This window comes from Dipodomys ordii, unplaced genomic scaffold (assembly GCF_000151885.1).
Source record: "Dipodomys ordii isolate 6190 unplaced genomic scaffold, Dord_2.0 Scaffold222, whole genome shotgun sequence".
Classification (NCBI taxonomy): Eukaryota; Metazoa; Chordata; class Mammalia; order Rodentia; family Heteromyidae; genus Dipodomys; species Dipodomys ordii.
The window spans coordinates 1,255,848-1,275,462 of NW_012267438.1; the positions used below are offsets into that span (position 1 = coordinate 1,255,848).

The 19,615-nt window shown below is 35.3% G+C and overlaps 1 protein-coding gene across 1 annotated transcript in view; it reads left to right on the plus strand.

The window, feature by feature from the left end:
* The window catches only part of LOC106000544 (NADPH oxidase 4-like), a 136,614-nt gene extending 118,240 nt beyond the window's left edge, over positions 1 to 18,374 (plus strand). Inside the window, exon 12 of the mRNA XM_013035821.1 lies at positions 18,270 to 18,374. Coding sequence (XP_012891275.1) covers positions 18,270 to 18,374 — 105 coding nt within the window. The remainder of the gene's footprint in view (positions 1 to 18,269) is intronic.
* Positions 18,375 to 19,615: the final 1,241 nt, after the last annotated feature.

Below are 19,615 nucleotides of genomic sequence, written 5' to 3' on the forward strand. Positions count from 1 at the left end.
AAGAAAGAAAGAAGGATAAAAGGAAAGAGTGGCTGGGAAGGTGGCTCAGTGGTAGAGTGCTTACTTTGCATTCATGAGGCCCTGAATTCGATTCCTTAGCACCACATCAGTAGAAAGATATGGAAGTGGCACTGGCTCAAGTGGTAGAGAGCTAGCCTTGAGCTGAAGAGCTGAGGGACAACGCCCAGGCCCAGAGTTCAGGCCCCATGACCAACAAAAAAAAGAAAAAAGAAAAAAGAGAAAGAGATAGAAGGAAAGAAAGGAAGGAAGAAAAAGAAAGAAGAAAGGTAGGAAGAAAATAAGAAAAGAAAGATCAAGCTAACCTTCTAAGGGTTTTAGGTGGTAGAATTCTAGTCAAAAGCATGAGGTACTTAGTTTGGTCCCAGTCTCAGACCCAAAAAAAAAAAAAGGACAGGATTTTTTAAATTGAAATAAACTCAAAGAAAAATAAAAAAAAAAAAAGACTTTAAGTGAGCATAGATAATTGCACAAACAGGGCTGTATTGTGGTATTTACAACAACATATAATGTACTTTGATTAAATTCATTCCATCTATATCACTTTCTTATGTTATTACCTATATTACTTTTCCCTTCTTCCTCTCTGCTTTTTATGATTTTTTTTGTTTTTGTTTTTGTTTTTTTTGGTCTTCATGGGGCTTGAACTCTAGGCCTGGGCACCGTCCCTCAGCTCTTCAGCTCAAGGCCAGTGCTCTACCACTTGAGCTACAGCACCACTTCCGGTTTTCTGGTGGTTTATTGGAGATAAGAATTTCATGGACTTTCCTGCTGGGTCTGGCTTTGAACCGTGATCCTCAGATGTCAGCCTCCTGAGTAGCTAAGATTACAGGCGTGAGCCACCAGTGCCAGGCTTTTTATGTTTTTGATATTTTTCTGCATGCTATTATTTTACATATTTATATAAAATGAACTTCTGTAATAGTCTCTCCCCATCATTTACTCCTTTTCTCCCCCTACCAGTTGGTTTCTAACCATCCCCTTCACCAGTTCCTTTTTTATAATCATGCTTCCTCTACCTCCTCTTCCTCTTCAAGTTTCTTAATGTGATTGAACATATGATATTCGTCTTTCTGAGCTTGACTTATCTTGCTTAACATGGTGACCTCCAGTTCCATTCATATTCATGTAAACAACATAATTTCATGCTTGTTTATTGCTGAATATTCATTATGTTTGTGTACCACCTTTTTTGTCCATCCAATGGTTGTTTAACAACTAGGCTGATTCAATACTCTGACTACCATAACTAGCGCTGTCCCTCCCCACATCTTCTCAAGCCTTTCTTGTTTTCTTGATGACTGCTATGAAATCTTAGTGTAGTTTTGATTTGCATTTCCTTTGTAACTAGGGACCTTGATTTCTCCATGTATATATCAGTCATTTTTACTTCTTTTGAGAACTGTCTGTTCACTTTGATTGCTCACTTACTAGATTATTTTTATGTCTTTTTTCGAACTACTTGTATCTTCTAAATATTACTATTTACATTGACTGAATGGTGAAGATTTTCTTTCATTCTGTAAGCTGTATTTTATTTTTTCTTCAAGTCTAAAATAGTCTGAAAAATATGATTTTATACATGTCACTTTTAGAAACATAAAAAAACATAGCAATGACTTTGAGTAATTCTTTAATAAGTAATACCATTTCATTTTATTCATGAATTTAGGTAATACTTTCTCACTGCATAATTTTATTTATTTATTTTTATTTATTTGTTTTAACCAGTCCTGGAGCTTGAAATCAGGGCCTGGGCACAGTCCTTGAACTTATGTTGCTCAAGGCCAGCACTCTACCACTTGAGCCACAGCACCAATCCTGGCTTTTTCTGTTTTTGTGGCACTGAGGAATTGGACCTAAGGCTTCATGAATGCTAGGCAAGCACTCTACACTAAGCCACTTTCTCAGTCAATTTTAAATCTTTTATAAACTGAAATTTTCTTCCTGTTTCTTTTCCTTATTCAAACCTGAAAGTCATACATGCTTCTTGCCTGGGAGCTCCTACTCATCTTTCACGTCTCATCTAAGTCTCACTTCCACCTAGAAGCCTCAATAAAGCCTTATCGATTAGATTTAGTTTCTAGACTTTTTTTCCTACGAGCATCCTATGTACTTTCTTCAACATCAGAGCCATTATATTGTTATTCCTTTCATTCCATTTTTCCTGGTTCAATCTCCTAACCTTTGAAAAGATGCACTGAAAGTCTACTATCTGGCCCATAGAATATTCCAATACATGTCTGTTCAAAGAATGGAAGACACCTTATATAAAATTATACGTAATAGTGTTTGGAAAGAACTTGAGAAATGCTTTGTAAGTAGAACCTCCTTTCTTCTTTCTTTCTAGCACACTTTTTGATAGGTAAAGGCAGAGAAAAGAAAAATCTATAGAGGCATAAAGGAGAAAAGAACAATGCTTATTGTTAAAATTTGCCTCGTTAGAGTAGACTTGGCCAGTCATATTGTAAATCTAATCTTTAAGGTTAAGATTTGTACTTCTAGTGGAAAGTAGTTATGTGGACAAGCCATTAAACAAAGATCTCTGATTTGTACATAATCTTACATAGAGGTACTTTAAAACTTTGCTAGTTCCATTCTCAGGATGGAAACAATGGAAAATTACTTCTTCCAAATTTCCATGCTTGTCTGACAAATGCTGTCAATATTTATTTGATTTGCCTAGTGATACATTGATTTAAATAGAGTTTGACTCAGTAAGTTTAGGTTTTCTATTTATATCTATCCATATTTTAGACATTTCTTTGTGTTTTACTCACATCTTATTAAACTTCAATTCAAAATATAAATATTTTTACAGAACAATGTGACATCTGAATTCTAAAATTAATTAAATTTGAATTGTTAGAATAGTTGGTTTCCAATAAAAGTTTTAAGGCAAAATAAATATTGTCAGACCAACTGTTTATCATGTACTATGTATAAGTTTGGGAAATGGTTTATAGCTTAGCCAGATTTGGGGTGGGGCTAGGAGTTTCCTAGTTTCTTTATTCCTTGGGGAATTTTTGTTTTCATAAATGGGAAAAAAAAGACAGTCTCTGTGTTGTCTGGAGATGAGCTTGAGTAATACAAACATTTCTAAGATACATTTTACCATATGTTAATTTACCTGCCATTTCCTTCTTTTTTGTTGTTCAATGATTTCGATTTGATACATTTTCATTGCCAGTAGAACCCCTTTATACTCCTTATAGGTTCTTTATACTCCTTATAGGTCCCCTAAATAAATCCTTTGAAATTTCTTTAAAACAAAACAAAGCAACTTCACATATGGCAATTGCCACTAAAATGTTGGTACACGTCCTGCCTTTGTCAAGGATAATAATCCCTATTAATTAAGTGACTAAGATGTTTTTTCATGGCCTTTACAAAAATTATTTTTGGACTTATAGTATTTCTATACCTCATGTATTGGTAACTGTATATGGTACAGAAAATGAGGGTAGGGATGAGATATAAACACTGACCTAGTGGCTTAGGCCTGTATCCTAGTGACTCAGGGATCTGAGGACTGTGGTTTGAAACCTGGCTGGCCAGAAAGCCTGTGAGACTCTATCCATTTTACCAGCAAAATGCCTGAGATAGAGATGTGGCTTAAGTACTAGAGTGTCAGCTTTGAGGGAAAAGCCAAGGGAGAGAACAAAGCCCTAAGTTCAAGCTTCAATAGCAGCATCCCCCCCACAAAATTATCCACAGACTTGCTGATAAAGGCAAGTTTATTAAGTATTCTGTCAAGTATCTTGCCCACTACCAATTGTTGCTCAAGATATTCCTATTTCTCATTAGAAGTATTTCATCTTGCTTTTAGATATCTATGTTGTTGGAAACACAAAAACCAATTACTTAGAAGAAGCGTTTATTAAATGTAGGTGGCTGGGAAGGTGTCTCAGTGGTAGAGTGCTTGCCTTGCAAGCATAAGGCCCTGGGTTCGATTCCTCAGCACCACATAAGCAAAAAGAAAAAAAGCCGGAAGTGGAGCTGTGGTTCAAGTGGTAGAGCGCTAGCCTTGAGCTGAAGAGCTGAGGGACAGCGCCCAGGCCCAGAGTTCAGTCCCCATGACCAGACACACACACAAAAAAAGTAAATGTATTTTCAGGAGAAATTCACAAGATTATTCTGGATTGTTCACATTGCTAAGCTCTTAATATGATGGAGAGGTAAAATGAAGTAAATGAAATAAATTCCCCAACTTGAAAGTCTAATAATTATTGTATCTTTCTCTGCTGTATTTGTGTCAATCAGAATCGACTCTAAAATATATAACTTTATCAAAATTCAATAGTTCATTGTCAACTTATGTTAGTGGAGCTTTAAAAACTGCAGCTTCCACTTCAAAATACATAAGAAATCGTTTTGAAATACTACCTCATTAAGGAAAGCTTTCAGTACTCTCAGGAATCAAAGGTTGGAATTTTGGTTACTTAAAGTGCTTCTGCATTAAACTCCTCAGAAAATGTAGTTAGTAATAGCAACATCTCTATGGAGTTATGCTAAACATTAGTTCCACTAAACATTAGATACGCAGTAAGCTCTTGTAAACAGATGCGGTTATGGTTGTAGTTTTAGAGTGACTAGAAACTCACAGCATGGATTAAACATGTCTTTTGGCTTGTATACAGAATAATAATTGACTAAGCTCTGACCATAGAAACAATTCCCTCTCATTTGGGGGGCAGATGAGTAAGGCAGGTTTTCCTGGGAAACTGACTGAGGGGCAGATATTGCATACAGCATGCTTTGGGACTGTGTTCAGACAATGACAAAGACAGGAAGGCCAAGAAGGCAGGTGGAACTTGAACTCTGTGATAAGGGAATACCAGATGCCTTGGCAGATTCTGCTCTGCCAATGAAATGATCATTCAGAGCTGTCATAACTTGAAGTCAGGGGGATGAAGTTTGTTATCCCCCAATTAACTGGTCTTTGCATTTGAGATGCCTCCAAGGAGAGAAACTTAGACTTTGGTAAGGCAGCTTTCCTTTGTGAACTACAATTTCTGGGAAGATCTTCTTCTTATCCACAGCAAGGCAGCAGTGTAAACAGCTTGAAGAGTGAGGAATGTGAGTTTTCATCCTGGGAGTTGTGGGGAGGAAACCCAGCAGTACAACACAGTGCCATTAAAATGCCATTTGCAAATAATATTCCTTTTGTGAGATTTTTACTTTTTTATTGCAAGAGTGATGTACAGAGGGGTTACAGTTACATAAGTAGGAATGAATACAATTCTTGTAGAATACTGTTGTTTTCTCCCATTATCCCTCCCCACTATTCCCTCCCTATCAAATTTTCAACATACTGTTTTGTACCAGTGTCACATTGGTTCACCCTTTGTCCTTTGTCTCACCATTTCTGTGATTTCACCTTTCTATCTCCCAAACCAGATAAACTTATATACAATACAATGGGTACCAAAATAAAGAAGTGACAACAGGGGATTTTCACTTTTAATAATTTGACATTGAATTTGAGGTACATATGTATCCTGGTTGGTTTAAATTCTTTGAAATTAAAAAAAATGTGTAGTCCAAATTGCATTGTATTGGAGAAATCTAAATCATAGGTTGTTTATATGAAAAAAGTAACCAAATAATATAATTGATTACAAAGTTGGAACATGAATTCTAGTTTCTGATTCTTTTGTCTCTAAAACTTTGTGAATTGAAAACCTGTGTAGAATTTTACATTTTGTTCTTCAACCATGATGTTGATCTCCACAAGTATTTTCCAGCTGTGCTCTTTAATGATCAATTTGATTATTGCAAAATACATCTTTTACCAAAACATATTTTCCACTCAAGGTTGCTTTTAACTGCATTTGGAGATACAAATCAGACATGATTTTTAAAAAACACAAACTTCAGGAAGCATGAACCTAGAACTTACAAAAATGTCACATCTCTTCATATTTAACTAGGTAGACATGCTGTTTCCTAATATATTTCATGAGTTCTCCATTACAGAAATTATGTGGAATCTACTTTTGAATCTTAGTAATTGATTAAAGCTCACTTAAATACATCTATAGCCTTTCCATTCTTATTTTCATTGAGAAACAAATGTGCTTCTCTGACATCTATAGTGGAAGTGTGTGATTCATTATTTGTTAAGCTTGGATAACCTGATTTCACATATTTTTCCATGAGTCAGAGCAAGTCTAGATGCTGGCTTGTTATTGTCTGTACTGTTACATGGGATGCCTGTACTTGCCACCACTTTCCTGTTTTGTTTTTGATCTCTGAGCCAGTCATTTTCCAAATAGTTTGACTAGTTTTCCATAAAAAAAAACAGACAAGAATAGTCATCTGAAAGAATGGCAAAATTTTATTGTTATTACTTGTTAAATTTCATGAGATTAAATATAACCAGGAAGTCTGCATCAGCTATTTTGATCTCTATTCTTACTATCATTGACATATGTTTTTTGTTTTTGTGCATGCTTTTTAAATATTGGCTATATACCCATATATGTGCCTGTATGTGTGTTTGTGTGTAATATTTCCCACTTCAACCATTTTAATCATATGTTTCAGTAACATCAAGTACGTTTTTATTGCCCATCACCATCATCTCTACAATTTCATTTTCCAAACTGAAACTGTTCTTATTAAACATGAATTTTCTACTTTATTTCCAAATCCCCATTGCTTCTAGTTTTTGGCATTTTCCTTCTTTTTATACCTTTTATTGGCATCAGTTAGTTGTTGAGTTTAATTTTGACACACACACACACACACACACACACACACATACATATATATGCAAACAATGTACTTTGTATAACTAACTCAGATTTTTACTCTAAAATGGAGGTTATATGTCTTGAGCAGACAATGAAGGCACTAGCAGTTACTATGACTAATAAACAACATATGAGAGAGTCTGAGAAAAGTCAGAAGAACATCTTATGCATGCTTTTAAAATAAGAACACTCTGAGTTCTATGTTATGAGTAGAAGGGAGTGTACAAAAGCAGGGATGCCAGCTCAAGGTTGCTGTGTCATCCCGTTAACGTAGTTTGATAGCTTTGACCAGATGGTGGTGATGATAGAGGTAGTGTAGTGAAGTAAGAGTGATCAGGTTCAGGGTATTTTTTAAATTAACTTTTATTGTAAAAATATTGTACAGAGGGGTTACAGTTACATGGGTAGGTTAATGAGTACATTTTATAGCGAGCATTTGTTACCTCCTCCTTTATTTTCCCCCTACCATCACTTCCCTCCCCACCTCCCCAACTCCTCCTGCCCCCCACCACCCCAACATTGTAACGTTCATTTTCAATATAGTGTCCTGTACATCTGGTCATCACAAGGGGTCAGCCTGCATCCTTATTTAAGCATTCTGCAATATCCCTTGCCCTCCCCAAATTACAAAAATATATATACAAGGTGCAGAGCACCAGGATCAAATTCAGTGAAAACAGGGGTTATACCATGGGGGAAGAACATACAATAGAAAAAGAACATATTGTATTGTAAGTACATTAAAAACATTAGCAAGAAAGAGAAAAAAAATCTCTTGTGTCCTTGTCTTGGGGTACATTTTGTTTATATTATCTCATATGGTCATATGTACATAGCCTTTGACCTACTCTGCTTGTCCTACACATGTACTAGTCACTGCAAACAAGGGAAACCATGGGACCTATGTTTCTTTGGGCCTGGCTTACTTCACTTAATATAATTCTTATATAATTTTAATATAATATTTTCCAAGTCTTTCCATTTCCTAACAAAAAGGCAATGTCATTTTTTTTCTGATGGAGGCATATAATTCCACTGTATATATATGCCACATTTTCTTGATTCATTCATCTACTGAAGGGCATCTGGGTTGGTTCCATATCTTAGCTATGGTAAATAATACTGCAATAAACATGGTTGTGCTGGTAGCTTTGGTATGACCTTGTTTGTGATCCTTTGGGCAAATGCCCAAAAGTGGGATTGCTGGGTCATAGGGGAGCTCTATGTGGAGTCTTTTCAGGAAACTCCATAGTGCTTTCCAGAGTGATTGAACAAGTTTACACTCTCACCAACAATGCAGTAAGGGTGCCTTCTGTCCACATCCCCTCCAGCATCTGTTGTTATTAGATTTCTTATTTATGCCCATTTTAGCTGGGGTAAGGTGTAATCTCAGCATTATCTTGATTTGCATTTCTTTTATGGCTAGAGAGGTTGAGCATTTCTTCATGTGTCTATTGGCCATTCTTATTTCTTCTTCAGGGAAGTCTCTCTTTAAGTCTTTAGCCCATTTTTTAATTGGGCAGTTGTTTCTTTGAGGATTTGTTGTTGGAGGATTTAGATTTTTGAGTTCTAAGTGTATTTTAGATATGAGACCCTTGTCTATTGTATGGCTAGTGAAGATCTTCTCCCAATCCCTGGGCTTTCTATTGATCTTGCTAGCCTTGTCCTTTGCCTTGCAGAAGCTCTGCAGTTTCCTGCAATCCCATTTGTCCAACCTTTCTTTGATTTGTTGTGCTTCTGGTTCTCTATTAAGAAAAATTTGGCCTGTGCCAAGAAGCCCTAGAGTTTCTCCTATTCCTTCCTGTAATGTTTTCATGGAGTATGTATTTTAAAACTAGCGTTCACAAAAGCCTATCTGTAGAATGGATAAGCATTGTGAAAGAAAGAGGAGTCAAAAGCAGACTCTCAAGCTTTTGGCTTGAGCAAGTACAGCTCCATTAACTAAAATAGGAAAGGGTGAAGCTGACAAGTGTTTTGAGAGTTTTTCAAGGGTAATATTGAGGTTTGAACTTTGTGGGTCATACTTGCTAGGCAAAAGTTATGCCTCCAGTGCTATCTTTTGCTGCTTAGTTTTGAGATAGTCTTGCTTTCTGCACAGATACATGCCTGGACTGTGTTATGTCCATTTTAGTCCGTATTTGTTGTGATGACAGGTACATACCACCATGGTCAGCTTATTCTGATGAGAGGAAGTCCCACAGACTTTTTTGCTCTGTATGGCCTGAAACAGCAATCCTCCCAACTGCACCTTTTCTAAAAACTGGCATGACAACTATATGCAACTGATCTAAACTTGGGAGGCAGGGTTTTGTTTTTTGATTGTTTGCTTTATTTTTGTAGTATTAAGGGTTGAACTCAGGGCTTTGCATTAGCTAGGCAGGTTCTATACCACTTATACCATACTTCCAATCCAGGAAATGAGTTTTATAGACATTTATATAATTTAATTTGGATTGTGTTATTTGATTGTGGAGTTTGGTGTGTTTGCATTACATATCTGCTCAGTGATGATTGGCGTCTGAACCCTGTCACCCAGAGTACTGGTAAATGCCTATGTCTAGTGTATTCTGCTTCTCTTTCACATTAGGTTTAAAAAATAGTTGTTCCTTGGTTTGTTTTCTAGGTGGTGTTACTCATCAGGGTAAATTACCTAATGTAAAAGTTTAAACACATTAAAAAATATAAATGAGCTCCAACTTTAGCTTGCTCCTGCAGCCTCTGAGAGCTGAACTTTTCAAATCTCACAATGGAAAGAAAGATGGTTTGATTCTCCTGGTTTTCCATTCCTGAAGACAATAAGAGTTCAGGTTCAGGTCTAAAATATTTGTTAAATTAAATCAGTTTCTCAACTACCACCTACCCACAATTCACTTTTCAAAAACTTTTTGGACATGTCTCAATTTTTCTTCCCATTGCACATATCTTTACTATTGTGGCTCATATTTTTATTTTTTTATTTTTTGGGTCCGGTCGTGGGCCTGAACTCTGGGCTGGGGCACTGTCCCTCAGCTCTTCACCTCAAGGCTAGCGCTCTATCACTTGAGCCACAGCACCATTTCTGGCTTTTTTTTTTCTGCTTATGTGGTGCTGAGGAATCAACCCAGGGCCTCATGCACTCAAGGCAAGCGCTTTACCACTGAGCCACCTTCCCAGCCCCTGTGGCTTATATTTTTATATGCTTAGTCTTTTGTTTTCTTGAGCTATGGGATAAACACACACACATTTCATTTAAGTTAACACAAATTCCACTTATATACTTAATATTTGTTTAATAGGGAATATATATTTTTCTTTCTTTCTTTTTTTTCTTTTGTTTATGCTAGATATGGTTCAAGGCATTTTCACAGATGGCTTTTTCTACTTCATGTTGACAAGGACTAAGTAGATATTTACTCATTTAAAGTAGGAAAGTCATAGAAAATAGAACAACTTTCTTTTCATAAGTATGTGTGTGTGTGTGTAGAAAATTGAATTAAAACAAATTCCACTTATATACTTAGTATTTGTTTAATAGGGAGTATATATTTTTCATGCAAATATACAGACACCATTTTTACTTTTAAATACATATTATTAAAGTTGTGATTTCTATGTTTCTTGTACTTCTATCTCATAAGTGCTTTCAGAACATTCATTTCTGAAGTTACATTATTTTTCTAGTACAGTCTCTGGAACATTTTGAACACACACTAAATACCTATTTAGTGTATGAATAAATTATAGAAAAACTCCCTACTTGAAGTCTTAGTCTCAAGTTAGTCCTTCAATATTTTATTCAACTAGTATTTATTTATCCAACTGACATTTTTTACCTGACACCCTTTATGTGTAAGGTATTATAATGGTAATTTATAATATAATGGTAATTTAGAAATATTGATATTATAATGTAATATCTATAATGGTATTCACATTTTTAGACAATTAATACAGAGAAAGTAGATAAAGAAGTAGGTTGTAATAAAGGGGCATAAAATTATCTTAGTAATTTAAAGGTTTAGAGAACTGAATTTTTTTGGACTGGGGGAAATTCAGGAAGTTTTTATGAAATAATGGTATTTGACATAAGTGTTAAAAAATGGAAGTGAAGTTATTATAAATAAGTAGACAAAGTGAACAGAGGGAAAGGAAAATGTATTAGATGTTAAGAGTTGGTATAGCTGCATTGAAGGAGCTGAAGTGAAACTTCTAAATAAAAACTGGGAAGAATTAAGAACATATATGGCTTGACACTGTCCATAGAAATGAAGGAATGCGGGCAGGGTGAGGGGAAGATAGTGCTAGTTACCTGTAAGCTTTTCATTACTGTGACAAAGTACCTAAGAAACCAAGTTACTGTAGGAAGGATTCATTTGGGCTCAGTTTCCAGAGGTTTCAGTCCATAGTTGGCTGGCTCCTTAGTTTCTAGACCATGGTGAGTGAGTGCAACATGCCAGAATGGCATTTTGAAGCGAACAATGTTTGCCTTATGGAGGATAAGAAGCAGAGATAGCTGAGAGGTGGATCCAAGAGCAAAACATCCTTTAAACACATGTCTCCAATCAACTACCTTACAACTAAGCCCCACTTAGTAATATTTCACTAAACTAGAGGCTCATCAGTGGATTTTAGCATGTCGATAACCACAATAGCTTCAATGGCTATGCACTTAGCCTTCAGCACAGTTTTCCTTTTGGGAAAATATTTCATATTCAAGTATATTTAATGTTTCCCATCAGGGGCATGAAAGATTAAAGATTAATCTATGAAAGATGAATCATTATGAGATTGATGTGATCAGATATTGTGGGGGCAAGGTTTTCTAAAGGACTTGAAAATTGAGTGTTGGCAGCAAGTGAAATAAATGATATTTTAAAATCCTTTTTGAACTTCTGATCTGAAAAGGAAGTTGGTTCCATGTCCAGATAAAGAGAAATCAAAAGGAAAAGATAATTTTGGAACTAAGATAACAGCAATTTTAGATAAGTTAAATTTAGAGTGAAATTCAGAAGTGCCTGTCACAGAGTAGAAAATGTACAACTAGAGCTTAGAGACAAAGGTTAAAAAGATAGACCTGACAAAAAAATTAAAGAATATCATTTTCTGTGATCATTTTCTGTGATTTACAAAGCATGTTTATATTGAAAATTTCCACAGTTCAAATTTGAATCACGTTTATTATTGTAAGGCTCTTGATTTAAAAACAAATGCCCTGCATCCTGTATATACAGTTTTCTAATTTGGGGAGGGGAAGGGAAATAACAAAATGCTGAAATAAGTATACAGGTTGACCCATTGTAACAATGAGATGTACAAGACATTATGTTGAAAATGAACTTTACAGCTTGAGGGGGGATGGAAGGAGAAGATGGGGAGGTGGAGAGGGAGCGGATGGTAGGGGAAAAATAAAGGAAAGGGTGACAATGCTTGATAGGAAAGCTCATTACCTTTGTACAGTGTCTTTATACTAAAAATATATTAAAAATACAGTGTAGAAATAAGAATGGACTCCAAAGGGGAAAAAACAAGCAAAAATTTGCTTTTTTCTATGTTGAATAAACCTTTATGTGATGACATAATTTCACATTAATTGCATAACATGTTGTATAACATCTTTTTATACTTTTGTAGCATGATTATAAAATTATTACTCATTTGTACAGGGTCAGAGTCCTTTTCTTCCATTTCCTGTGTGGGGAGTATGAGATTTTTTTTTCGTTTTCACTCATTTCAGGCTATTTTATCCTGTTAGACTAAAATAAATTCCTTGCTAAAACTTAAAAAAATCACAAAATCCAATATCATATTGAACACATAATTGGAAAGAGTATATAATGTTAAAATATCAAAGTGGCTATTCCTTTAGATGTGTTATTAAAATCAAAATCTGGCATTTTAATTTTCTCTTCAACTTAAACTTAGATGATGGGCATTTCTTTTATTTTATTTTTTATTGTGAAAATACCATACAGAGGAGTTACAATTACATGGGCAAGATAACGAGTACATTTCTTATCAAGCATTGTTGCCTCCTCGTTGTATGATGGGCATTTTGTATTTATATTAAATGTATCATGAACCAAACTCCGTTCTCAGCATGTAGGAAAATAAAGTAAGACTCAGGAGCATTTTAGTGCTTCAATTTAAATAGAATATTTTTAGATCTGTTAAAACAAAGCTGGGCATGAAATATTATAATTTTCATTTTCTCTGTCTTCAGTTTTACTTCTTAGGGATTAAATATTCTAATAGTCTATTACATAAAATCCAATATCAGACTTTTTCTTTTTTTAGAAAACCTCTTTCACCACTATAATTACCTAAAAGCCTAGCAGGTTCCTTTTTCCCTCTCTAGATTCTAATTCCACATGTGAGAGAAAACACTTGAAACTTTTTTTGTGAAACTTGCTTATTTCATTTTCCCCCCTGATTTTTGCTTTTGGAGAGTTTTACCCCCCTTTTCATTGGGGTATTTAATTATGCTAAGAAGTTTCATTGTGACATTTCCATACATAGATACAATGTACTTTGATCAAATTCACCCTCTCTATCACTCTTTTTTATCCTTTCTCCCCATTTTGACAACTTTTAACCAGTTACATTATCCTATTTTCATACATATATAAGAAGAACTTTGCTCATCTTTGCACTGCCTTTACATGTTCCTTTCCTTTTCTTCTCTGCTCTGGTTCTTAGCCCCTAACAGTTCCCATATTTTGCACTCATGCTATGTTCATTTCTTTTTCTTTTTCGCCTAAGTTCCACAGATGTGAGAAAATATTTGATATGCTTGATATCTATCTTCCTCTTTTTTGATATCTGGCTTATTTCAATTACAATGTGATGATTTTCACTGCTAGACACTTTCTGCAAATAACATAATTTTATAGTGGTGTAGCTCTGGATTTCTGCATGTGCATGGTCCAGTTTTCCCAAAGCCATTTGTGGAAGAGGCTTCCTTTTCTTCAGTGGATGTTTTTTTCTTTTTGTTTGTACATTTTTAATTGTAAAAATGTTGTACAGAGTGGTTACAGTTACATGAGCAAGGTAATAAGTGCATTTCCTATTGAGCATTGTTGTCTCCTCCTTTGTTTTCCCCTTACCATCCTTTCCCTTCCCCCTCCACAACTATCCCCTCCGGCCTGGGTTGTAAAGTTCATTTTCAACATAGTGTCTTGTATATCTCATTGTTACAATGGGTCAACCTGTATCCTTATTTAAGCATTTTGTTTTTTCCTTTCCCCTCCCCAAATTACAGAAGTGTATATACAAGAGGTAAGCACTGACATCAAATACAGTGAAAGTAGGGGTTATACTGTGGGGGAGGAACATACAAAGCAACAAAAAATCACATGGTACATTATAAATACATTAGAAATACAAGAAGGAAAAAAGATACTTATGTCCCTATCTTAGGGTTCATTTCGTTTAACATCATCTTATCTGGTCATATGTACACAGAATCAACTCCAAATGGATAAAAGACCTCGGAGTCAAAGCAAACACCCTGAAAACATTACAGAAAGGCATAGGAGAAACCATAAGGCTCCTTGGCACAGGCCAAAATTTTCTTAATAGAGACACAACTAATCAAAGAATTGTTGGACAAATGGGATTGCATGAAACTGCAAAGCTTCTACATGGGAAAGGACATTGCTAGCAAGATCAATAGAAAGCCCACAGATTGGGAGATCTTCACTACCCATACAACAGATAAAGGTCGCATATCTAAAATATACTTGGAACTCAAAAAATTAACCTCCCCCAACAACAAATCCTCAAAGAAACAACTGCCCACTTAATAAGTGGGCTACAGATGTAAAGGGAAACTTCTCTGAAGAGGAAATAAGAATGGCCAATAGACACATGAAGAAATGATCAACTTCTTTAGCCATAAATGAAATGCAAGTCAAAAAACATTGAGGTTCTACTTCACCCCAGTTAGAATGGGTATAATCAAGAACTCTAATAACAACAGATGCTGGAGGGGATGTGGCCAGAAGGGAACCCTACTGCATTGTTGGTGGGTGTGTAAACTTGTTCAACCACTTTGGAAAACAGTGTGGAGGTTCCTGAAAAGACTCCACATAGAGCTCCCCTATGACCCAGCAATCCCATTTTTGGGCATTTACCCAAATGCTCACAAACAAGGCCTTACTAAGGCTACCAGCACAACTATGTTTATTGCAGCATTATATCTACCATAGCTAAGATCTGGAACCAACCCAGATGCCCCTCAGTAGATGAATGGATCAAGAAAATGTGGTATATTTACACAGTGGAATTCTATGCCTCCATCAGAAAGAATGACATTGCCGCTTTTGTTAGGAAATGGAAAGACTTGGAAAAAAATTATATTAAGTGAAGTAAGTCAGGTCCAAAGAAACATAGGTCCCATGGTTTCCCTTATTTGCAGTAACTAGTACATGTGTAGGACAAGCAGAAAAGGCCAAAACCTATGGTTTTGGTTCTGTTGTTGAAAGTTAGATGGCAATAGCTGTATGGGCTCATTTCTCCATCCTCTACTCCTTTCCATTGGTCTGTACATCTGTTGTTGTGCATATTCCATACAGCTTGTTACTGTTGCTCTACAGTATAACTTAAAGTCATGTTGATACCTCTAAGCATTGGTCTTTTGCTCAGGGTTGAGTTATTCTCACTAAGCTATCTAATGTCTTCTCTCAAATGAGATATAATGTCATTGTTATTTTGGTTTGCATTTTCTCTATGGCTGAAAATGCTGAACATATTTCATGTATTTGTTGTTCAATTGTAGTATTGTTCATTTGAAAAATGATCAGTTCCAACACCCATTTATTGGTGGGAATATGTTGCTCGTTTTTTGTTGTTGTTGTTGTTCTTTCTATGTTTTAGATATGGGTCCTCTGTCAGAGAAATCTAGCAAAGATTTTGTCACATGCCATAAGCTGTCATGACTCTTCATTCTATTGCTTCTTTTGTTATATAGAAGCTTTTTAGTTTGAAGAAATACCATTTGTTGTTTCTTCCTATTAGTTCTTGAGTTAATGGTGTCCTATTCATAAAGTTGCTTCTTATGCCTAGATATTGCAGTGCTTCTTTTATGTTTTCTCCCAGTAGTTTCAGAGTTTCAGGTTTTAATGTCAAGGGCTTTGATTCATTTTGAGTTGACAGGGTGATATAGGGAAATCTAGTTTCAGTGGTATCCACTTTTCCTGGTATCACTTGTTAACAAGGTTTGTGTATGCATTTTCTCACTTCTGATAAGCTTCATTATATTTTATAAGAACTGCATGCTAGGCACTGGAGCTCCAGCATCATAATATTAAAAATCAAATTGTATAGGCATACGCTTGATCAAACATTTTAAAGATCTCTACAGTAAAAATTACAAAGAACTGAAAAAAGAGTTTTAGAAGAGGAAAAGACATCCCATGTTTATGAATTAGCACAAAAAATTATTGAAAGGACATGTTACTAAAAGTACTAACCATATGTGTTTCTGGACTACCTATATTGGCTTATTGGTCTATGTGATTGTTGTTTGACAATACCAAACTTCTTTAGTTACTATAGTCCTGTAGTATAATTTGAAGTCTGGTAATATGATGCCTTTGGCTTTGTTCTGTTTATTCAGAAATGTTTTTGGCTGTTGAGTGTTTTTTGAGAATCCATATGAATTTTAGGACCATTTTTCCAATTTGATGAGGAACGTTATGGAGATTTTGTTGGGGACTGAGTTGAATTTGCATGCCACTTTTGGCAATATGCCATTTTTTGCAGCAATGTTTAGTTGCCAGTTCATGGACTTTGGAAAACTTTTAATCTAATGGCTCTCAAATTTCTTTCTTCAGTGCTTTGTAGTTTTCATCATAATGATCTTTGTCATTTTTATGTGTATGCTGAGGTATTTTACTTCTGTGAGAACTTCAGTTTCACTGAATTTATTGATATATCTTAAAGAGTATTTTTTTTTTGTATGGTGATGTTGTATCCTGATTATTTGCTTACATTGTTTTAGCAGATGTAAAAGTCTTCTTTATGGTGTTTTAAGTATAGGATCATATCTTAATATTCACTTATTCCTTTCTTATTTCTATCTATTTTATTAATTTTTCTAGCCATGGTAAATCATCGTGCCAATAGTGGACAGCCTAATATTATCCCTGATTTTAGGGTAAAAGGCTTTCAGTTTTCTTCTACTGAGTATAATACTAGCTATAGTTCTAGCTTATATAGCTTTAATTATGTTGAGATATGAACATTTTACTTCTATTTCTTCAGTACCTTTGTCATGTTGTGTTTACTAAAAGCTTTCTTTAAATAGAGGTAATTAATCCCCATTCTAGAGCATTTGGGATGTTTCTATAAGCTGACTATCGTGAATAGTGCAGCAATGAACATGGAGTTGCGAATGTCTTTACTGCATCCTGACTTGTAATGCTATGGTAGATGCCCAAGGGTACTATCACTGGATCATAGGGTAGTTCTCTGTTTACAGTTTTGAGGAATCTCCAGAACCCCTTCCAGAGTGTTTGGAATAGTTTGCATTCCACAGCAGCTCAATGGAGCTCCTTTTGCTTTGTATCCTGCACTTGTTCCAGTTCTTTATGCTGGCCAGTCTTACTGTCATTACTGCATTTCTTTTATGGTGGGCAATATTGAACACTTCCCATGTTTTTACTAATGATCCATAAACACACGAGGAAATGTTTTTTGTAGCTCATTGTCTTTTTATTAATTTGATTATTCATTTATGGGGGTAATTACTTGAGCTTCTTGTATATTGTAGATATAGGCTCTTGTAGGATATATAGCTTGAAAATATCTTCTCCATCCTGTAGGCTGTCTTTTTTGCTTAGTAATGATGTCCTTTGCAATGCATAAACTTTAGTTTGATGTAATTTCATTTGTCAATTCTCTCTTCAATTTGCTGAGCACCTGGCATTTTCTACTTATAAAGTTCCTGCCTATACCAATAACTTTGAATATTTCTCCTACTCTTTCCTATAGTTGATTCAAAGTTCCAAGTTTGACATTGAGGTCTTTGATCCATTTTGAGTTGGTATTAGTGCAAGATATTAGATAGGGATCCAATCCCAATCTTCTACATAAGGATGTAGTTCCCAGTTTTCCTTACACATAGTAAAGAGGCTATCTTTTTTCCAACAATATATGTTTGACTTTCTTATCAAATATAGGTTAATTTCTGAGTTTTTCAGCCTATACCATTGGTGTTCAGGCCTGTTTTTGTGTGAGTTTTTGTGTGTGTATGTGTGTAAGCTGTTTTGTGTAAGTTGTTTTTGTTATTATATTTTTGTAGAAAAGTTTGAGGGCTGCAGTTGTGATTCCTCCCACATTGCTTTTCCACCAGCAGATTTGCTTTGATTGTTTATGGCCTTTTTTGTTTGTTTTGTGTGTGTGTGTGTGTGTGTGTGTGTGTGTGTGTGTGTGTGTGTCTGTGTCTGTGTATATGTGTGTGTCTGTGTCTGTGTCTGTGTTTGTGTCTGTGTGACTTTTTAGGTTATTTTTTAGGTTGGTGAAGAACAACATGAGGATTTTGAAGGAAATTACATTGAATCTGTAGATGGACTTCGACAGTATTTCCATTTTCATGATACTAATTCTGCCTCTCCGTGAATTCTATGGGAGGTCTTTCCACTTTCTAATGTCTTCTTTGATTTTTTTTTCTTTAGAGTTTTATAGATTTTGCTATGGAGGACCTTCACTGTCTTGGATAGGCTTATTCCTAGTTGTTGTTGTTGTTTGAGGCTATTTTAAATGGAATTACTTTTCTGATTTCCCTCTCTATCTGTTCATTGTTGGTATACAGAAAAACTATGGATTTTTCTGGGTTAATATTATATACTGCTATTTTGCCAGTGATTAATCAGCTCTAGGACCTTGGGGTTATAGTCTGTAGAATTCTTTAGATATATGATCCTATTATCTATAAATAGGGATAGTTTAAACTCTTCTTTCCCTATTTGGATCCTTTTTATGTCTTTCTCTTGCATCTGCTTGTTCTTGAGTCCAGTTGTAATTCTGCTTTATGAGTTTCTCATTCTTTGGTCTCTTCCCCTTTCTTCACTTTGGCCTAATGATTTCACTGACTGAGTTATCTCTCCCCTGCTCTCTCTCCTTTGTTTCTTCCTTGCTCCTCTATTTTAAATGACTCTTTTTCAAAACTGAAACATACTACGTGTTTTCTGAGACTCCCTTCTTTCTTTCTTTTACTCAGGCCACACCCCCTGCAGATACACATACTCTTTACTCCACACGTGTCACTCCCATTTTTGTTGCAGTTTTTCTCATGCTGTGTTCTGCTTCTAGAATTTACTATCATTTTAAAATATGGATCTGTATGTTTGACACTGAAATTTCAGTGTCTTCCTGACATCATGGGTCTGGAAGGGTATCAGTTGTTCACACAGAGATTCCTGTTACCTTTTTATCTGAAAAATTTCCTGATGCATATTTTTTACATTCTAGAAGAAACAATAGGCATCAATATTTCTTTTTATTTATTTCTTTTAAGAAGTTTTCTGAAACTTAAAACATTCAGTGAGAAAACATTAAAAATCACTGGCGTACACTGTCAGTATTAGTGAATCTATTATTTGAGCAAATATATTAAATTATAATTTTAGGATCTTCATTCATTTTCTCACATACATTAGATGAAGCCATCCAGTATCTTATTCTGTGAAGGCCCTCCTTTTGCAATATGAATTGACTTGCTCAAGCAAAAATTATATTATAGCCTTTTATTTTTTCCTGTCCTTAGGCTTGAACACTAGTCCTGAGAGCTGTCCCTGAGCTTCTTTTGCTGAAAGCTATCTCTTACCACTTGAATGGTACCACTTGAGCCACTTCCAGCT